At 43.9% G+C, this 16,427-nt stretch overlaps 2 protein-coding genes across 2 annotated transcripts in view; both read left to right on the top strand.

Moving 5' to 3' along the window:
• LOC115178039 (zinc finger protein GLIS2) overlaps positions 1 to 8,140 on the top strand; it is a gene marked incomplete in the record, with an annotated part of 22,284 nt that extends 14,144 nt beyond the window's left edge. Inside the window, 5 exon segments of the mRNA XM_029739057.1 lie at positions 884 to 1,047; positions 2,188 to 2,373; positions 2,810 to 2,943; positions 3,710 to 3,828; positions 4,503 to 8,140. Coding sequence (XP_029594917.1) covers positions 884 to 1,047; positions 2,188 to 2,373; positions 2,810 to 2,943; positions 3,710 to 3,828; positions 4,503 to 5,230 — 1,331 coding nt within the window.
• Positions 8,141 to 8,406: 266 nt separating this feature from the next.
• On the top strand, positions 8,407 to 16,427 carry LOC115178118 (beta-1,3-galactosyltransferase 2). The gene is made up of 4 exons (XM_029739149.1): positions 8,407 to 8,769; positions 13,948 to 14,446; positions 14,609 to 14,815; positions 15,196 to 16,427. Exons 1-4 carry the CDS (start codon positions 8,738 to 8,740, stop codon positions 15,592 to 15,594), a joined length of 1,137 nt encoding a protein of 378 aa, XP_029595009.1. The 5' UTR covers positions 8,407 to 8,737; the 3' UTR covers positions 15,595 to 16,427.

Genomic DNA, 16,427 nt, shown 5'->3' with positions numbered 1-16,427 from the left:
TCTCTCTCTCTCTATCTCTCTCTCTTCTATCTCTCTCTCTCTCTGTCTCTCTCTATCTCTCTCTCTCTCTCTCTCTCTTGTCTCTCTCTGTCTCTCTCTTCTTCTCTCTCTCTCTCTCTCTCTCTCTCTCTCTCTCTCTCTCTCTGTCTCTCTCTCTCTCTCTGTCTCTCTCTCTGTCTCTCTCTCTCTGTCTCTCTCTCTGTCTCTCTCTCCTCTGTCTCTCTCTCTCTCTCTCACACACACACACTACCCCCCACCACACACACATACATCCCTCTATTCATTTCTCGTTGTCTTAGAGGCCAGTGAGTCCATGTGTGTGTCCCAAGTGGCACCGTATTCCCTTTACAGTGCACTTGGCCCATATGGCTCTGGTTAAATGTATTACACTATTTAGGGAAAGGTACCATTTGGGACATGGACCACGTCTGAAATCAACATCATGCTCCTCTCATTACCTGCTGTTGTATACACTTAAAATGTCGTTATGGAGTGTGAGTGTGTCATTATGGACAGCAGAGTGGCACTGCAGACTGCAGCTGAACACTCAGTATTATGCCAACGACAGCCTCGCTAACCAACGATAGCCTCGCTAACCAGCGATAGCCTCGCTAACCAACAACAGCCTCGCTAAACAACGACAGCCTCGCTAACCAACAACAGCCTCGCTAAACAACGACAGCCATGCTAACCAAAGATAGCCTTGCTAACCAATGCTTTGTAAGTGGTGTCAGTCTGTGTGTCTTTGTGAGAGACTGAGAGAGAAAAGAGAGAGAGAGAGAGAGAGAGAGAGAGAGTGTGTGTGTGTGTGTGTGTGTGTGTGCTGCTCATATGTACTATACATGGCTCTCGTGTGTGACCTCACCCCAACTCCCCCCACCAGGTACCCCCCTGTACCACCAGGAGAGGGCAGGTTCCTGCACCCCCCCTGCCATGGACCTGAGTCTCTCCCCCTCCTCCCGCCATGCACCCTCCCCCTCTGCCTCCCCCTCCTCACCCCTGGACTACCCACCCAGCTGCAGCCCAGCCACACCCATCTACTCCAGGGTAAGTCAGCGTGTTTCCACAGGAGGTTGGTGGCACCTTCATTAGGGAGGACGGGCTCATGGTAATGACTGGAGCGCAGTAAGTGGAATGGTATGAAATACATCAAACATGTGGTTTCCATGTGTTTGATGCCAATCCATTTTCTCCGTTCCAGACATTATTATGAGCCGTCCTCCCCTCAGCAGCCTCCACTGGTGCGTGTGTGTGACAGGGAGGAAGAAGTTGCCCCTAGCTACAGATCTAGGATCAGCTTATACAACTCCTCCCAAACGTATCTTAGGTCAGTATGTGTAGGGGCAACTTGATCCTTTTCTGAGTCAAACCAATGTGCAATGATGGGTGGGGTGACAGCCGGGTGAGCCTGTATGTAATAAACATGGGCCTGTATTCACAAAGCCACTCAGAGTAGGAGACTCTAACTTATTCATTATGATTTAAGAAGGCAGAATTGATCCTCGATGAACACTACTTCTCTGAGACGCTTTGTGAATACGGCCCGTTGTGTGAGAAACATTTGAAACAATTTCATGGTGACAGTTTTATTTAACACATAACTGATCTATTTTGCGTCTGAAGGGAAAACAAGATTTAGTAAGAGAGAAGAGAGTTCTCTCTATAGAGCTTCTTAGTATAGAGGTTCATCTTAGTGAGTGTGAATGTGAATGCGTGTGTGTGTGTCTACGTGTGGCAGGCAGTCTGGTCAGAATGTGGGATAGTTGATTAGTGAATACACTCCACACATAGTGGACAGAAGTGAATTAAATCTGTAGTGAATCTAATTTGGCAGCATGCTGTCTGCACACAGTCATACTGTGGTTCTCACTTAATCAGATTTAAAACAGGGCTGCAGGGGTAACAGACAGACAGACAGACAGACAGACAGACAGACAGACAGACAGACAGACAGACAGACAGACAGACAGACAGACAGACAGACAGACAGACAGACAGACAGATGGGCAGGCAGGCAGACAGACAGACAGAGAGGCAGACAGATGGGCAGGCAGACAGGTAGGCAGACAGAGTGACTGTGCCCTTAGTTGACACACTCTCATCATCATTCTCCCCTCTCCCTCCCCTCTCACTCCTTCCTTCTCCCACTTCTCTCTCTCTCTCTCTCTCTCTCTCTCTCTCTCTCAGGAAGCAGCTCTCCCTCTTTACCTGGAAGGCAGTGCTTCTCCGCAGGGCTTCCAGATCTTCTTGCCAATCGGGACCACAGGGGGCGGGTTCAACCTGCCCTCCTCCATGTTCATTGGTCAGCCCGGGGAGAAGCGGGCGTCACCCGATCCCTCATCGGACGAGCAGCTGACCTGCCATTGGATGAAGGTATGCGATTGACATGTGGACAGGAGAGGGGGTGTGTGTGTGGACGGCATAGAGTACCCTGGGGTGCATTCAGAATTGTAACGTTGCAAAACTGTTTATACCTGTACCTGTATTTGCTTTGTACTCACACACTCATAATGCTCTCGACAAATGTACATCCATCCATCGTTTCATAGCACATTACAATCTGGATTGCACTGCGACAACTGTCAGCATGTACTTCAAATGTGTGGAAGTATGAGTATGACTTTTCTCCTTCTATAAAACATATACAGCATATATCATATGCTCAGCTCCAGTTCACTTACCTGAAATGCTCTAGTCTAAATGGACTCTTTCCCGTTCTCCCTCTCGCTCGCTCTCTCTTTCTCTCTCCTTCCCTTTCTCTCTACCTCTCCCTCATCCCTCTCTTCCTCCCTCTCTCTCTGCTCTCTAGTGCCACCTGCTGTTTGACTCGTTACAGGACCTGGTGGATCACATCAATGACTACCATGTCAAACCTGAAAAGGATTCTGGGTACTGCTGCCACTGGGAGGGCTGTGCCCGCAACGGGAGGGGATTCAACGCCAGGTAAGAGGGGCTTATTCTTCAGCGTGTAGGTATGAGGGTCTCTGATCTTCAGATATAAAGGTGCCCCTAATCAGATTTAAAAGTGGATTTTAAAAAAATCGGACTCTTTTTTTTAACAAATTACTATAAAGACATACACTGAGTGTACCAAACATTATGAACACCTGCTCTTTCCATGACATAGACTGACCAGGTGAATCCAGGAGAAAGCTATGATCCCTTATTGATGTCACTTGTTAAATCCAATCCAGTGTAGATGAAGGGGAGGAGACAAGTTAAATACGTATTTTTAAGCCTTTGAGACAATTGAGACATGGATTGTGTATGTGTACCATTCAGAGGGTGAACGGACAAGACAAAATATCGAAGTACCTTTGAACGGAGTGTGGTAGTAGGTGCCAGGCGCACCGGTTTGAGTGTGTCAAGAACTGCAACGCCGCTGGTTTTTTCACGCTCAACAGTTTCCCGTGTGTATCAAGAATGGTCCACCACCCAAAGGAAATTCAGTCAACTTGACACAACTGTGGGAAGCATTGGAGTCAACATGGGCCAGCATCCCTGTGGAACGCTTTTGACACCTTGCAGAGTCCATGTCCCGACGAATTGAGGCTGTTCTGAGGGCAAAATAAAAGGGTGGGGGGGTGCAACTCAATATTAAGAAGGTGTTCTTAATGTTTTGTACACTCAGTGTATATTCACCACTTATGTATGTGTGTAAAGCTTTATTCACTCTCTCTCTGTGTGTGTGTGTGTGTGTTCCCCCCAGGTACAAGATGTTGATCCACATCAGGACTCACACCAATGAGAAGCCTCACCACTGTCCCACCTGCAACAAGAGCTTTTCTCGCCTGGAGAACCTCAAGATACACACACGCTCACACACAGGTCAGTACACACACACACACACAGGTCAGTACACACACACACACACATACACACACACAGGTCAGTACACACACACACACACACACGCTCACACACAGGTCAGTACACACACACACACAGGTCAGTACACGCGCACACACACACATACACACACACAGGTCAGTACACACACACACACACACAGGTCAGTACACACACACACACACAGGTCAGTACACACACACACACACACACACACACACACAGGTCAGTACACACACACAGGTCAGTACACACACACACAGGTCAGTACACACACACACACACACACACACACACACACAGGTCAGTTAGATTATTTTTGCTAACAACAGCTGAACAGCTGTTTATTTCCCCTCTTAAAGGCTGTCTCGCGGGGTTAAGTGTCCGCTGTGCTGTTATGTCTCTTTGTCAGAACCTCTCTGTGTTTTTTTATTGTGGTTGTGGGGTACTTCGGGTCAGATTAAAGGCATGCATACATGTCGCACACACACAGGCATATAATCTTTAATGCATGCATACCGTCATTCAAAGATGCTTTTCTGGCATATCTGTCCAAGAAGAAATGCTAACACCATATGCATTCCACAATCTGAAGATCTGTCAGTTGACAAGAAAATTCACACCCATCCTTCTCTGCTCTTTCCCTCTCCCAGGAGAGAAGCCGTACATCTGTCCGTACGAGGGCTGCAGCAAGCGCTACTCCAACTCCAGCGACCGCTTCAAGCACACGCGCACCCACTACGTTGACAAGCCATACTACTGCAAGATGGCTGGCTGCCTTAAACGCTACACCGACCCCAGCTCCCTCCGCAAACACATCAAGGCCCACGGACACTTCGTCGCGACCCAGGAACAGGCCTCCTCGGTCGGGCTCGGGGTGTTCCTCAAAGGGGGTGGTCTCCACGGAGGTAACGGTGGAGGGGTCTCCGAGATGGGCTATGTCGGCGGGGCCCATATTATCCTCCCAGGAGGGGCCGCCGTGGCTTCTCTCCTAGGGGGACACCATCTGGGGGCCTCGCTGCCCCTCTCGGCCATGTGTGGCCCCCTGGATCTCAGCGGACTAGGTCACCCTGGAGCCTCCTTGTTCTCACTAGGTAGGGGAGGTGGGGGATTGGGTTGGTGTGATTCCTCCCTGCTCCCGTTCGGACTCTCGGCTGCTTCCGTGTTTGGGTTGGCTTCCATGGGTCTGGGGCGGCTAGGGAGAGGGGAGAGCAGGAGGGAGGGGGAGGAGGAGGACGGGTGTGAAGAGGAGAGGGAGGATGAGGTATTGAATTTGTCTGCGGGAGGGTACGGAGGGACAGGGGCGGGGCGTGACCTCCCGTCCTGGGTGGTGATTCAATCCCCTGGGGCGCTGGTGCTCAAACCAGCTGTTGTCAGCTAGGGCCAGGGTGTGTGTGTGCTCAGCTTGTGTGTGTGTGTGGGGTGTGCAGGGTGTGTGTGTGTTCAGCTTGGGACACATGCTCACATGCCTATTTCTACGATCAAGGGACAGGGTGTGTGTGTAAGTTTCTGTGTGTGTGTTTGTGCCTAAACGATGCCTCGGAGCTGACAGTTGGTGTGTATGTGTGTGTGTGTGTGTGGGGGGGGGGGGGGGGGGGTTGTTATGTGCTTTATGAAAGCTGCGTGGGGGTCAAAGGTAATTCTCCTTTTCAGACATGAAAAAATTATCATTTCAACACAAAACAGTAACAGCAGGCTAAAGAAAACAGCAAGAAAACTATGGAAATGTACCTCAAACATTCCCTATGGACTTTTTCAATTGACTTTTCCCAATGGACATCCCTAATTGACATTCCCAGTTGGATTTATGTAATCACCATTATGATGTAAAGAAGAAGCAGCTGTTATTGAGAGAATTGAGGTAATATGCTCTTGTATGTTTTGTTAGTCATCATTTGTATGCAGCACAGACCCTATCTATGGACTATAACTGATAACAGCTACTGTTCGTATGGATAGTCACTATAACAGTGGGTTTTATATCAGTGTCTTTACCTATTATGGCCACCAGGGGGAGGTAGAGAGCCAGGTAAATTCTGTCTAATCTTTCTAGCCTCACATCAGAACTGAATTGTTCTGTGTAGAAGTTGTCTGTAGCCACAGATCCTGGGTCAGCTTACCATCCTTAACCATTAGAAAATGCAAAACTGACCTTAGATCAGTGTTTAGGGCCAACTTTATTCTCCTTCCTCCCCCTCTACTCAGTCTCTAGACTCACAACAACAAACAGCCTTTAAAATCCCCTGTAGGGGATAGGCTCCCGAGGTTACAAGGTAATCAGTGGAAATCTGTGGTACACACTACAGAGCAAACACAGTCTTGTTGAAGGATGTCGGATGTCAAACTACATTCTACATGCGTCTGTGGAGTGGATTCTAACTTCCACTTTAATCAAACGTTGATGACAATGGGAGACTAAGTTCAAATGTAACTGGAAGTTTAGGATTCGCCTTTGTTATTTTTTTTAATCTTTTTTTTACACAGGCATGGTTAGGGGTAGCCTTCACTCATGTTACCCGGTTACCCTGGGGTCCTCTGAGCTAAGAATGTGGTATTTAGTTCCATTGTCATGTAAAATAAAAATAAATAAACTGCCACCTGCATAGTTGTAAGGTTGGTTGCCAGGACAACAGAGGTGTGGTTTGGCTAAGAAAGGCTATGATGTTTCGCTGACAATGACCCGCACCTTCCTCTCCCCTCAACCAACCTACTTGACCTGCAGTGGCTTCACACACCTCGGCTGCATCTGAAATGACCCCCTATCCCCTGTATAGTATTCCTTAAAAGGTAGTGCACTGTAATGGGAATAGGGTGCTATTTCAGACACACACCTCATGTTTTATGACTGACGATCAAATCCAATAATGTTGAATGAATTAAGTTTAAAATATCTTGTATGTTTTTATCCTAAAAACGGATCAAATCTGGTGTGGTCCGAACAGCGAACAGCCTTTAAAATCTTCTGTAGGAAATAGGCTCCTGAGGTTACAAGGTAATCAGTAGAAATCTTTAGTACACACTACAGGGCAAATACAGTCTTGTTGAAGCTTGTCAAACTACATTCTGAATCTATCTTACATAAGCATTTACATACCCCCCCTTCTCAAGTTTGTATAGGTATGATATCTCTGTTTCTTTTCATCACTTCTTTAAAAAAAAGTTTCATTTGTCTTTCTGGCTAAGACGAGACGTTTCTGTTGAATGTTGAAGTTGTTCCTCTCTCTACCGCAACTAACTGCCATCTTATTTCGTCACTCGGTGACAATGAGTGTGTCCCAAATGGCACCCTATTCCCTATGAAGTGCGCTACTTTTGACCAGAGCCCTGGTCAAAAGTAGTGCACTACATAGGGAACAGGTTGCCATTTGGGGCGCATTCAAAGACAATGATCCTATATCAGGATCTACAAACCTAACGATGACACATTAACCCTTTGTGCGACAGACATTTCTCAATAAAGCCGACAAACCTCATAAAAGTTTTATTTGCTAGTTGCTTATCCAACACAAGGTAGGGGATTGTTATTTGATCTGCACACCTTACCTGGCATCCAGTATTATTGGCCAAGTTAGGGATTTCTATTTGATCCAGGTTTTATTGATTAGATAAGTAGACCAAATGTAAACAGAAGTGTGTACATAACTGTGTAGTACTTATAATAGCTTCATTATTTGTATTTATTTACAGACAAATTACACAAAATAATACTTAGTCGTTGTTGTAAGTAGAATGTAACAATGTGCAACTCCACCATGCCAGTTGAATTTAAATGTAGTTACAAACCAGGAGCTGTACGGTTGATGGGAAAAACACGAGACTTCGGGTTCCCATATTGAGGTAACACAGAAAGTACAAATAGGACAGAGGTGAATTTACATATGAAGTCTACACATGCGCAAAGGGTTAACGTTAGACTATGGCCTACCTATTGCAGGCCAGCATCTGATATCATTTCTTATCCTCGTTTGCACATTAAGATTTTCTATTATTATTATGTATTTTTTTATGTTTCCAAGTGCCTTGTATGTATGTATCATAAGTGAAATATACCGAAAATACACACAGCACATTCAATGAAGTACAGGTACATGTAATGCAAATGTATAAATATAGGTATTTTTCCCCACGGTCAACGCTTTACATGACTGACTGTTTAAAGAGTTAACAAAAGGTGTGATTGGTGACATCATAGCTTTGTGTGCGTTCAGTTTTTTTTTACGAGGACTGTTAAACGGAAAATGTCATTAATGACGATGACGTGACGTCAATAAACAATTAACAAATCAAGTGGCATTGTTGTGTCACCTGTGTGTGTGTGTTCATCAACTCTCCTGGGTTGTAGGCAGGTGGCGTGTTATGCCGTGTGTGTGTGTGTGTGTTCATCAACTCTCCTGGGTTGTAGGCAGGTGGCGTGTTATTGTGTGTGTGTGTGTGTTTAGTCCTACTGTCTGCAATCAGTGTAAGAAAGAAAGATGCTTCCCCTTAGCCTGACAACGTCCAAAGTCAACAAAACCATAACACTTTACAACACCGAAGCAGGCTTGCTGGCTCTCTCTCTCTCACAGACACACACACAACCCCCCACCTCCCACACACACACTTGTTTCCTCATCTCTCCTCCTCTGTCCTTCCCCTGTCACACACTCACCCTTCCCTGTAGGCTACAGAACACCTGTGAAGGTACACCAACTCCAGCATAGACCCATTGACGTGTGAGGCTCAGACCCACTGGAGTGTGGCCTACTGGATAGACCTGAAACACAGGGGAGGGAGGTGGTGTCATTGTCCTGGGTTGGTCGTACACACACACAGGAAGGGTGTTCTTTTCTTCATGGATCCTTGTGGCAGTGACTGGTGGTCTCACTGAGGAGGGCAACTGGCTGCAGTCATGGAGAAACAAGGAGGAAGTGGATGTAAACGGTAAGCAAGCCCAGCCAATGACATCTCTCTGCTCTTCTCAGGACAAACTAACTGACGTACAATCAACCAGTGCTAGTTAATAGGGTCCAGTTTTACAGCGCTTTACAGTATCCAGTTACTAACTAGATCAACTACACGTTACTTCTAGATAATAGGGTCCAGTTTTACAGCGCTTTACAGTATCCAGTTACTAACTAGATCAACTACACGTTACTTCTAGATAATAGGGTCCAGTTTTACAGCGCTTTACAGTATCCAGTTACTAACTAGATCAACTACATGTTACTTCTAGATAATAGGGTCCAGTTTTACAGTGCTTTACAGTATCCAGTTACTAACTAGATCAACTACATGTTACTTCTAGATAATAGGGTCCAGTTTTACAGCGCTTTACAGTATCGAGTTACTAACTAGATCAACTACACGTTACTTCTAGATAATAGGGTCCAGTTCTACAGTGCTTTACAGTAACCAGTTACTAACTAGATGAACTACATGTTACTTCTAGATAATAGGGTCCAGTTTTACAGTGCTTTACAGTATCCAGTTACTAACTAGATCAACTACATGTTACTTCTAGATAATAGGGTCCAGTTGTACAGTGCTTTACAGTAACCAGTTACTAACTAGATCAACTACATCATACTTCTGTATGTATTTACATGTTAGTAGCTTTACTAGACAGACGCAGTGTCTACTCTAGAACCAAAGCCATAGATTTGAATAGGGTAACATTTCCATAGAATATGTTGACATCAGGCCATTTCTATTGGCCCTAGTCATAAATAGAATGTTTGGTGTTCTCTAAGAAGATAGTCCCAATCTACCCTAAAAGGAGAAGAATACATAGCTGAAGAATGTATGTAATGATGTGGAAAATGTGCAGGTATATACTTAATTTTATATACTTATTATGTACTTATTGAAATACATGAAATTAGCTGTACAGTGTATTAAAGATAGCATCTTTGTCCAGATTGTATTTATAAAGCTATTTTTACAGCAGTAGTTGTCACAAAGTGATTTGACAGTAACATGGTCAGTCACTTGAAAGAAGCAAAAATATGCAAATAAGTCAAAATGAAATCAGATCAAATGTTATTTGTCACATGCGCCGAATACAACAGGTGTAGACCTTACCGTGAAATGCTTCCTTACAAGCCCTTAACCAACAATGCAGTTGTAAGAAAATAGAGTTAAGAAAATATTTACTAAATAAACTAAAGTATGTGTATATATATATATATTTCTTAATATATATATATATATATATATATATATATATATATATATAAGGTACCCCCTGTATATAGCGCCTATATCTATATCTATATCTATATCAATGAAGATATATATATATATATCAATAATAATGATATACAGGGGTACCGTTTCCGAGTCAAGGAAAATACAGTGCATTTTACCGTAGTAGGTCAAAACTTTTAGAAACTTTCTAAAGATAGACAGTATTGTTATCCGTTTGACAGCAGTGGAATTTTCTTTTGTCGAACTTTCTTTATTGCAATTGATTATTTTTCAACTATAAAAGTAATGTTTCTTTGCAGGACAATGATTGTCCTGACTTTCAAGAATGTCGGAATTGTTTCGACTTGCTTTTCTTGTTGGCTGGCAAGTTTCACCATCCAATTATTTCAGATCTACAAGAGTGTAAGTTTCACCATGGCACGGACCGTGGCGATACCTGCTGCCCCATATACATAGAATCACTGGTCACTTATTTTTTTTAAAATATGTTTTATTTATTTAACTAGGCAAGTCAGTTAAGAACAAATTCTTATTTACAATAATGGCCTACCAAAAGGCAAAAGGCTTCCTGCGGGACTGCTGGGATAAAAAAAAATATATGTATATAGGACAAAACACACATCATGACACTAGTCACATTAATAATAATGTTTACATACTGCTTTACTAACTTCACATGCATATACTGTATTATATTCTACTGTATTTTAGTCAATGCCACTCCAACATTGCTCGTCCTAATATTTATATATTTCTTAATTCCATTCTTTTACTTTTAGATTTGTGTGTATTGTTGTGAATTGTTAGAGCTAGGAACACAAGCATTTCACTACACTCGCAATAACATCTGCTAAATATGTGCATGTGACCAATAACATTTTTTTAAATTTGACATGAGAATTATTAGAATATGGTAAATATTAGTCAATTTTTGCATTCTATACATGCTGACTTCCGCGGACTATAGGTGGGAAACAGATAGGTGGGAGGGCATACAGGATATCGACAATTTATTAACGCGCAATTTCTCTAAATGCGTAATCGAAACACTTCAACCACTGTACTACATTTTTATTCAACGCCGTACAATTTAGCGATACATTTTTGTTTTCATCGACGTCGTTAGGTCCAGTGTTTTTTTTGTTGACACAATGAAGTTAAGTGGAAATGCACTCTAGCAGGAAATTGTCGCATCTATTTTCTACGCAAACGTTCTACATGTAGACAAAAAAATCACTGAACAAGTTAATGGAAACACTTGCTGACAATCCTTTCCTTAAGCCATGTTATTGTATGGGAGAATTTTAATTGCTTTGACTCCGCGCTTCCTTTTCATAACCCATTGGATGAGAAAGTCAAAGGTCCCGCCCCTCTGACTTTCTCCTCCAATGGCTTTTGAGCACGAGGCGTGTGGAGAGGACGGGAGTCAAGGACGGGAGTCAAGGACATGCAAATATATTTATTTCGAACCAATCCTCTATAACAGTATTTCCCAACCCTGGTTCTCCAGTACACTCACCAGTACACATTTTCGTTCTAGCCCTGGACAAACAGCCTCATTCAACTCATTGAGGGATTGATGATTAGTTGACAAGTTGAATCAGGTGTGCTTGTCCATGGCCACAATCAGAATGTGTACTGTTGGGGAGCTGGAGGTACAGGGTTGGGAACTATATTCTAAGGAATGGTATAGCCAAGCAACCTAAGCAAATATAGTTTTATGAATGACAGATGAGACATTTCCCAGCCTGTTCCCAGATCTGTTTGTGCTGGCTTGCCAACTCCTGTGGTCATGTTTCAAATATTTCCTGTTTAACTTGCCGGGATATGCAATGACATATGAGCAATATGTCAGCTCTGACGACATATGGCCTAACTAAAATGGTTAAATATCACTATTTTGACATGTTCTAATGTACGGAAGAGTATCAAATTAAATTGTATTAGTCACATGCATCGTGAACAACAGGTGAAGACTAACAGTGACATGCTTACTTACGGCCCTTCCCAACAATGCAGAGAGAACATTTTTGAAATTATACAAATAAAAATAACACCAGGAATAAATACACAATGAGTAAGGATATCTTGGCTATATACACGGAGTACCAGTACCAAGTCCATGTGCAAGAGTACGAGATAATTTAGATATGTACATATTGGATAAAGTGACTAGGCAACATTATAGATAATAAACAGTAGCAGCAGCATATTTGATGAGTCAAAAGAGTTAGTGCAAAAAGGGTCAATGCAGATAGTCCGGGTAGCTATTTGGTTAACTACACTACATGGCCAAAAGTATGCGGACACCCTTCAAATTAGTGGATTCGGCTATTTTAGCCACATCCGTTGCTGACAGGTGTAAAAAATTTGGCACCATGCAATCTCCATAGACAAACATTTGCAGTATAATGGCCCATACTCAAGGGCCCAGTGACTTTCAATGTGGCACCGTCATAGGATGCTCACTTTTCAACAGTTCGTCAGATTTCGGCCCTGGTAGAGCTGCCCCGGTCAACTGTAAGTGCTGTTATTGTCAAATGGAAAAGTCTAGGAGCAACAACGGCTCAGCCACGAAGTGGTAGGCCACACAAGCTTACAGAACGGGACTGCCGAGTGCTGAAGCGCGTAGTGGGTAAAAATCGTCTGTCTTCGGTTGCAACACTCACTACCAAGTTCCAAACTGCCTCTGGAAGCAACATCCGCACAATAACTGTTCGCAGGGAGCTTCATGAAATGGGTTTTCATGGTCGAGCCGCCACATACAAGCCTAAGATCACCATGTGCAATGCCAAGCATCGGCTGGAGTTGTGTAAAGCTCGTCGCCATTGGCGGAGGGATGAATCACGCTTCACCATCTGGCAGTCCAACGGACGAATCTGGGTTTGGCGGATGCCAGGAGAACGATACCTGCCCCAATGCATAGTGCCAACTGTAAAGTTTGGTGGAGGAGGAATAATGGTATGGGGCTGTTTTTCATGGTTCGGGCTAGGTCCCTTAGTTCCAATGAAGGGAAATTGTAATGCTACAGCATACAGTGACACTCTATATGATTCTGTGCCTTCCAAGAAGAGTGGAGAAGGTTATAGCAGCAAAGGAGGGACCAACTCCATATAAATGCCCATGATTTTGGAATGAGATGTTCAAGGAGCAGGTGTCCACATACTTAAGGTCATGTAGTGTATTTCATCCAAGTCCTTGTGATGAGATACCCACTGTAGGTAGAAACAGTTGAGTTGTGTGTGTAGCAGTCTTATGGCTTGGGGGTAGAAGCTGTTCAGGGTCCTTTGGTTTCAGACTTGGTGCATCGGTACTCTTCTCAGTCTGGCAACGCACCATCACCTTTCTTTAGAATGGTATTGTTTTGCCGATACTGCACGTGTGTGTGTGTGTGTTCACACACACGCACAGCTGTATACACACACACACAACCCACTTGTCTCTACCTATGTACTGTATGTAACCACACAAACTGGTGTAGTACCTACTTCTGAAAAGAAGGAGGAACCAGGTCCTAATACTTATAATAATATGGTTATTATGTATTAAAGGAGAAAGGATTTCATTGTTACTAAAGCCAATTCTAAAGTATACTTTCACCAGGTCATCTAACTCAGGTAGTATTTCAACAGTGACGCGCACAGCAACAGGGAGTCAGGGAGGCATGCAGTTAACCACATCCCCTATATAAATATAACTGCGACTTTATTCCCAAAATGTTGACTTTAATCTCGAAACTAAAATTGTATTTTATTCTCGAAATATTGCCACTTTATTCTCGAAATCATCAACAACCACCACCCATCGCCGTTTATTAAATGTTTATCTTCACTTGGCCCGAATACTCTTCCATACTAATGAGACCATGTTGATCTACCAATCTGACCTCTATTTTCTTCTTATCCCATTTAGTCAAGTTGTGGTCGAGAGCCCTGTACGACCACTGCGGCCATGTTTCATCTTCCTCCTCTTCCTGTCCACGGTCATCTTGATCATCCTCTTAGCTTTTCCTGACAGCTCCTTCCAGACAGACTGGTGGGAAAACCTATCACTGTACACATACTACCGTAGATGGACCAAACCCGACCGCCCCCTTGGACCATCCCCAACCACCATTCCCCCAACCACAGTACCAGCCCCACCCTCAACCACTATACGCCCGCTACCAACCAATAACTACCACTTTGGCTACCCTCGTAACTATCACTTCATCGTAGACGAACCGGACAAGTGTAATACCCAGACCCCGTTCCTGGTGCTGATAGTCCCCGTGGCGCCCGGTAACCTGGCCGCCCGGGATGCCATCCGCAGGACGTGGGGTAATGAGACCCTGGTGCAGGGGAAGAAGGTACAGACGCTATTCATGCTAGGACTTCCTGGAGGACCAGATGCTCAGAAGCTGCAGGAGAAGGTTGGTCTTGATTGTTTTAGCTTTTTTTAGTGTTGTGTTTATGTTTTTTTAAGTGTGTTGGGGTTGTTAATATTTAAAAAGAGTTTGATTTGATTGTGACTTGAGCTGACCTAACTTTGACTTTGACTCAACTTTGTCTTGACTCTTGACTTTGATTTGAAGGTGAACCAGGAGAGCCAGGTGCATCATGATCTACTCCAGAGCAACTTCCTGGACTCCTACCTCAACCTCACCATTAAGACCATGGTGATTATGGACTGGCTGGCCACCCACTGCACCAATGCCACCTACGCCATGAAGATCGACTCAGACATGTTCCTCAACGTAGAGAACCTGATGACTATGTTGTTGAGACCGGACATCCCCAAGGTGAACTTCATTTTTATTTTATTTTATTCAACCCAACCTCCACCTCTTTGGGGGACAACTTTATTACTATAACAGTCTGTCTGTCTGTCTGTCTGTCTGTCTGTCTGTCTGTCTGTCTGTCTGTCTGTCTGTCTGTCTGTCTGTCTGTCTGTCTGCCTGCCTGCCTGCCTGCCTGCTTACCTGCCTGCCTGCCTGCCTGCCTGCCTGTCTGCCTGCCTGCCTGCCTGCCTGCCTGCCTGCCTGCCTGTCTGTCTGTCTGTCTGTCTGTCTGTCTGTCTGTCTGTCTATTTCATTTACTAAGTTACAGTTTATTATTTTTTTCTCCTTCTAAATGTTTAATAATTCCATACAAAGATGAAATTCCTTTCCTATTTCCCAAGATGAACTACCTGACGGGGATGCTGATGTGGAATCGACCGGTCATCCGGAACCCCAACTCCAAATGGTATGTTCCGGTAGAGATGTTAGCTGACAACCGCTACCCGACCTACACACTTGGTATGGGATACGTCTTCTCCAACGACCTGCCGGTGAGGTTCGTGGAGGTATCCAAGGACATCAAGCTTTTTAATATAGAAGACGCCTATGTTGGAGCCTGTATGAAGAAACTGGGCCTCTCGCCCACAAACTCACCAGATCCTTGGCAATGGAAGGCCTATCTCGGCAAGTACAATCGCTGTGAATTTTCCAAAGTCATCACCTATATTGTGAGCCGCTCGTCCCAGATAGTGGACTACTGGATGGACCTGAAGAAGACACCTGGTTCACCCTGTCCCTAGACACTGATTTAGGGTCAATTTTGTATTTTTCATCCTAATGGTAGAGTCTAAGTCTTTAGGTATCCAATATACCTGTATATTTTGATGAAAAAACACTGCTGTAGGTCTGCCACCTTCCACCTCAGATGCGGGAAGGCTGACATCGGCGGATGTGGTGGATTGAGACGCAGCCCATCCAATAAAACAGTTATCTCTAGCTTAAACAGACAGATTCTGATGGGAATTTTTTATTGTGTTTATTCAATTTCCGCACGGACATTGACTCTAGTACTAGTACTAAGATTCAGGGAGTGTATCAGTGTCTGAGGGGCAACTTAGGTAAGGCGGCAGATAGCTGAGCAGCTAGATTGTTGTGCCAGTAACTGAAAGGTTGCTAGTTCAAATCCCCTAACAGGTGGCTCATAATAATGGCTGGAATTAAGTAAATGGAATTGTATCAACCACATGGAAACAATGTGTTTGATACCATTCCATTTATTCTGTTCCAGCCATATGAGCCTGTCCTCCCCAATTAAGGTGCAACCAGCCACCTGTGCTAGGAATATGATGGCGTGTGTGTCTATGTTCTTTATTCTTAATGACATCATCGCTGTGACAATATGAGCAAAGATGATATCATACATTTAAAGCACTTATAGATTATTTATGTTATGAAAAGCACAATAAAAGTTTAATAAATCATTTTTATTATTACTGTCATAAATCATTGACATGGTGAATGTATTGCAGTTGACAACAGGGATCTTTAAAAAAAAGAGAGACAGAGTTGAACCTGCCTCGAAGAAGAAAGGGTCTGTCCGAAGTGTTGACAATAAAGGCATCTTTATACTCTG

The sequence above is a fragment of the Salmo trutta genome, chromosome 38, assembly GCF_901001165.1.
Source record: "Salmo trutta chromosome 38, fSalTru1.1, whole genome shotgun sequence".
NCBI classification, from domain to species: domain Eukaryota; kingdom Metazoa; phylum Chordata; class Actinopteri; order Salmoniformes; family Salmonidae; genus Salmo; species Salmo trutta.
This window is presented reverse-complemented; position numbering and strand designations above follow the sequence as displayed.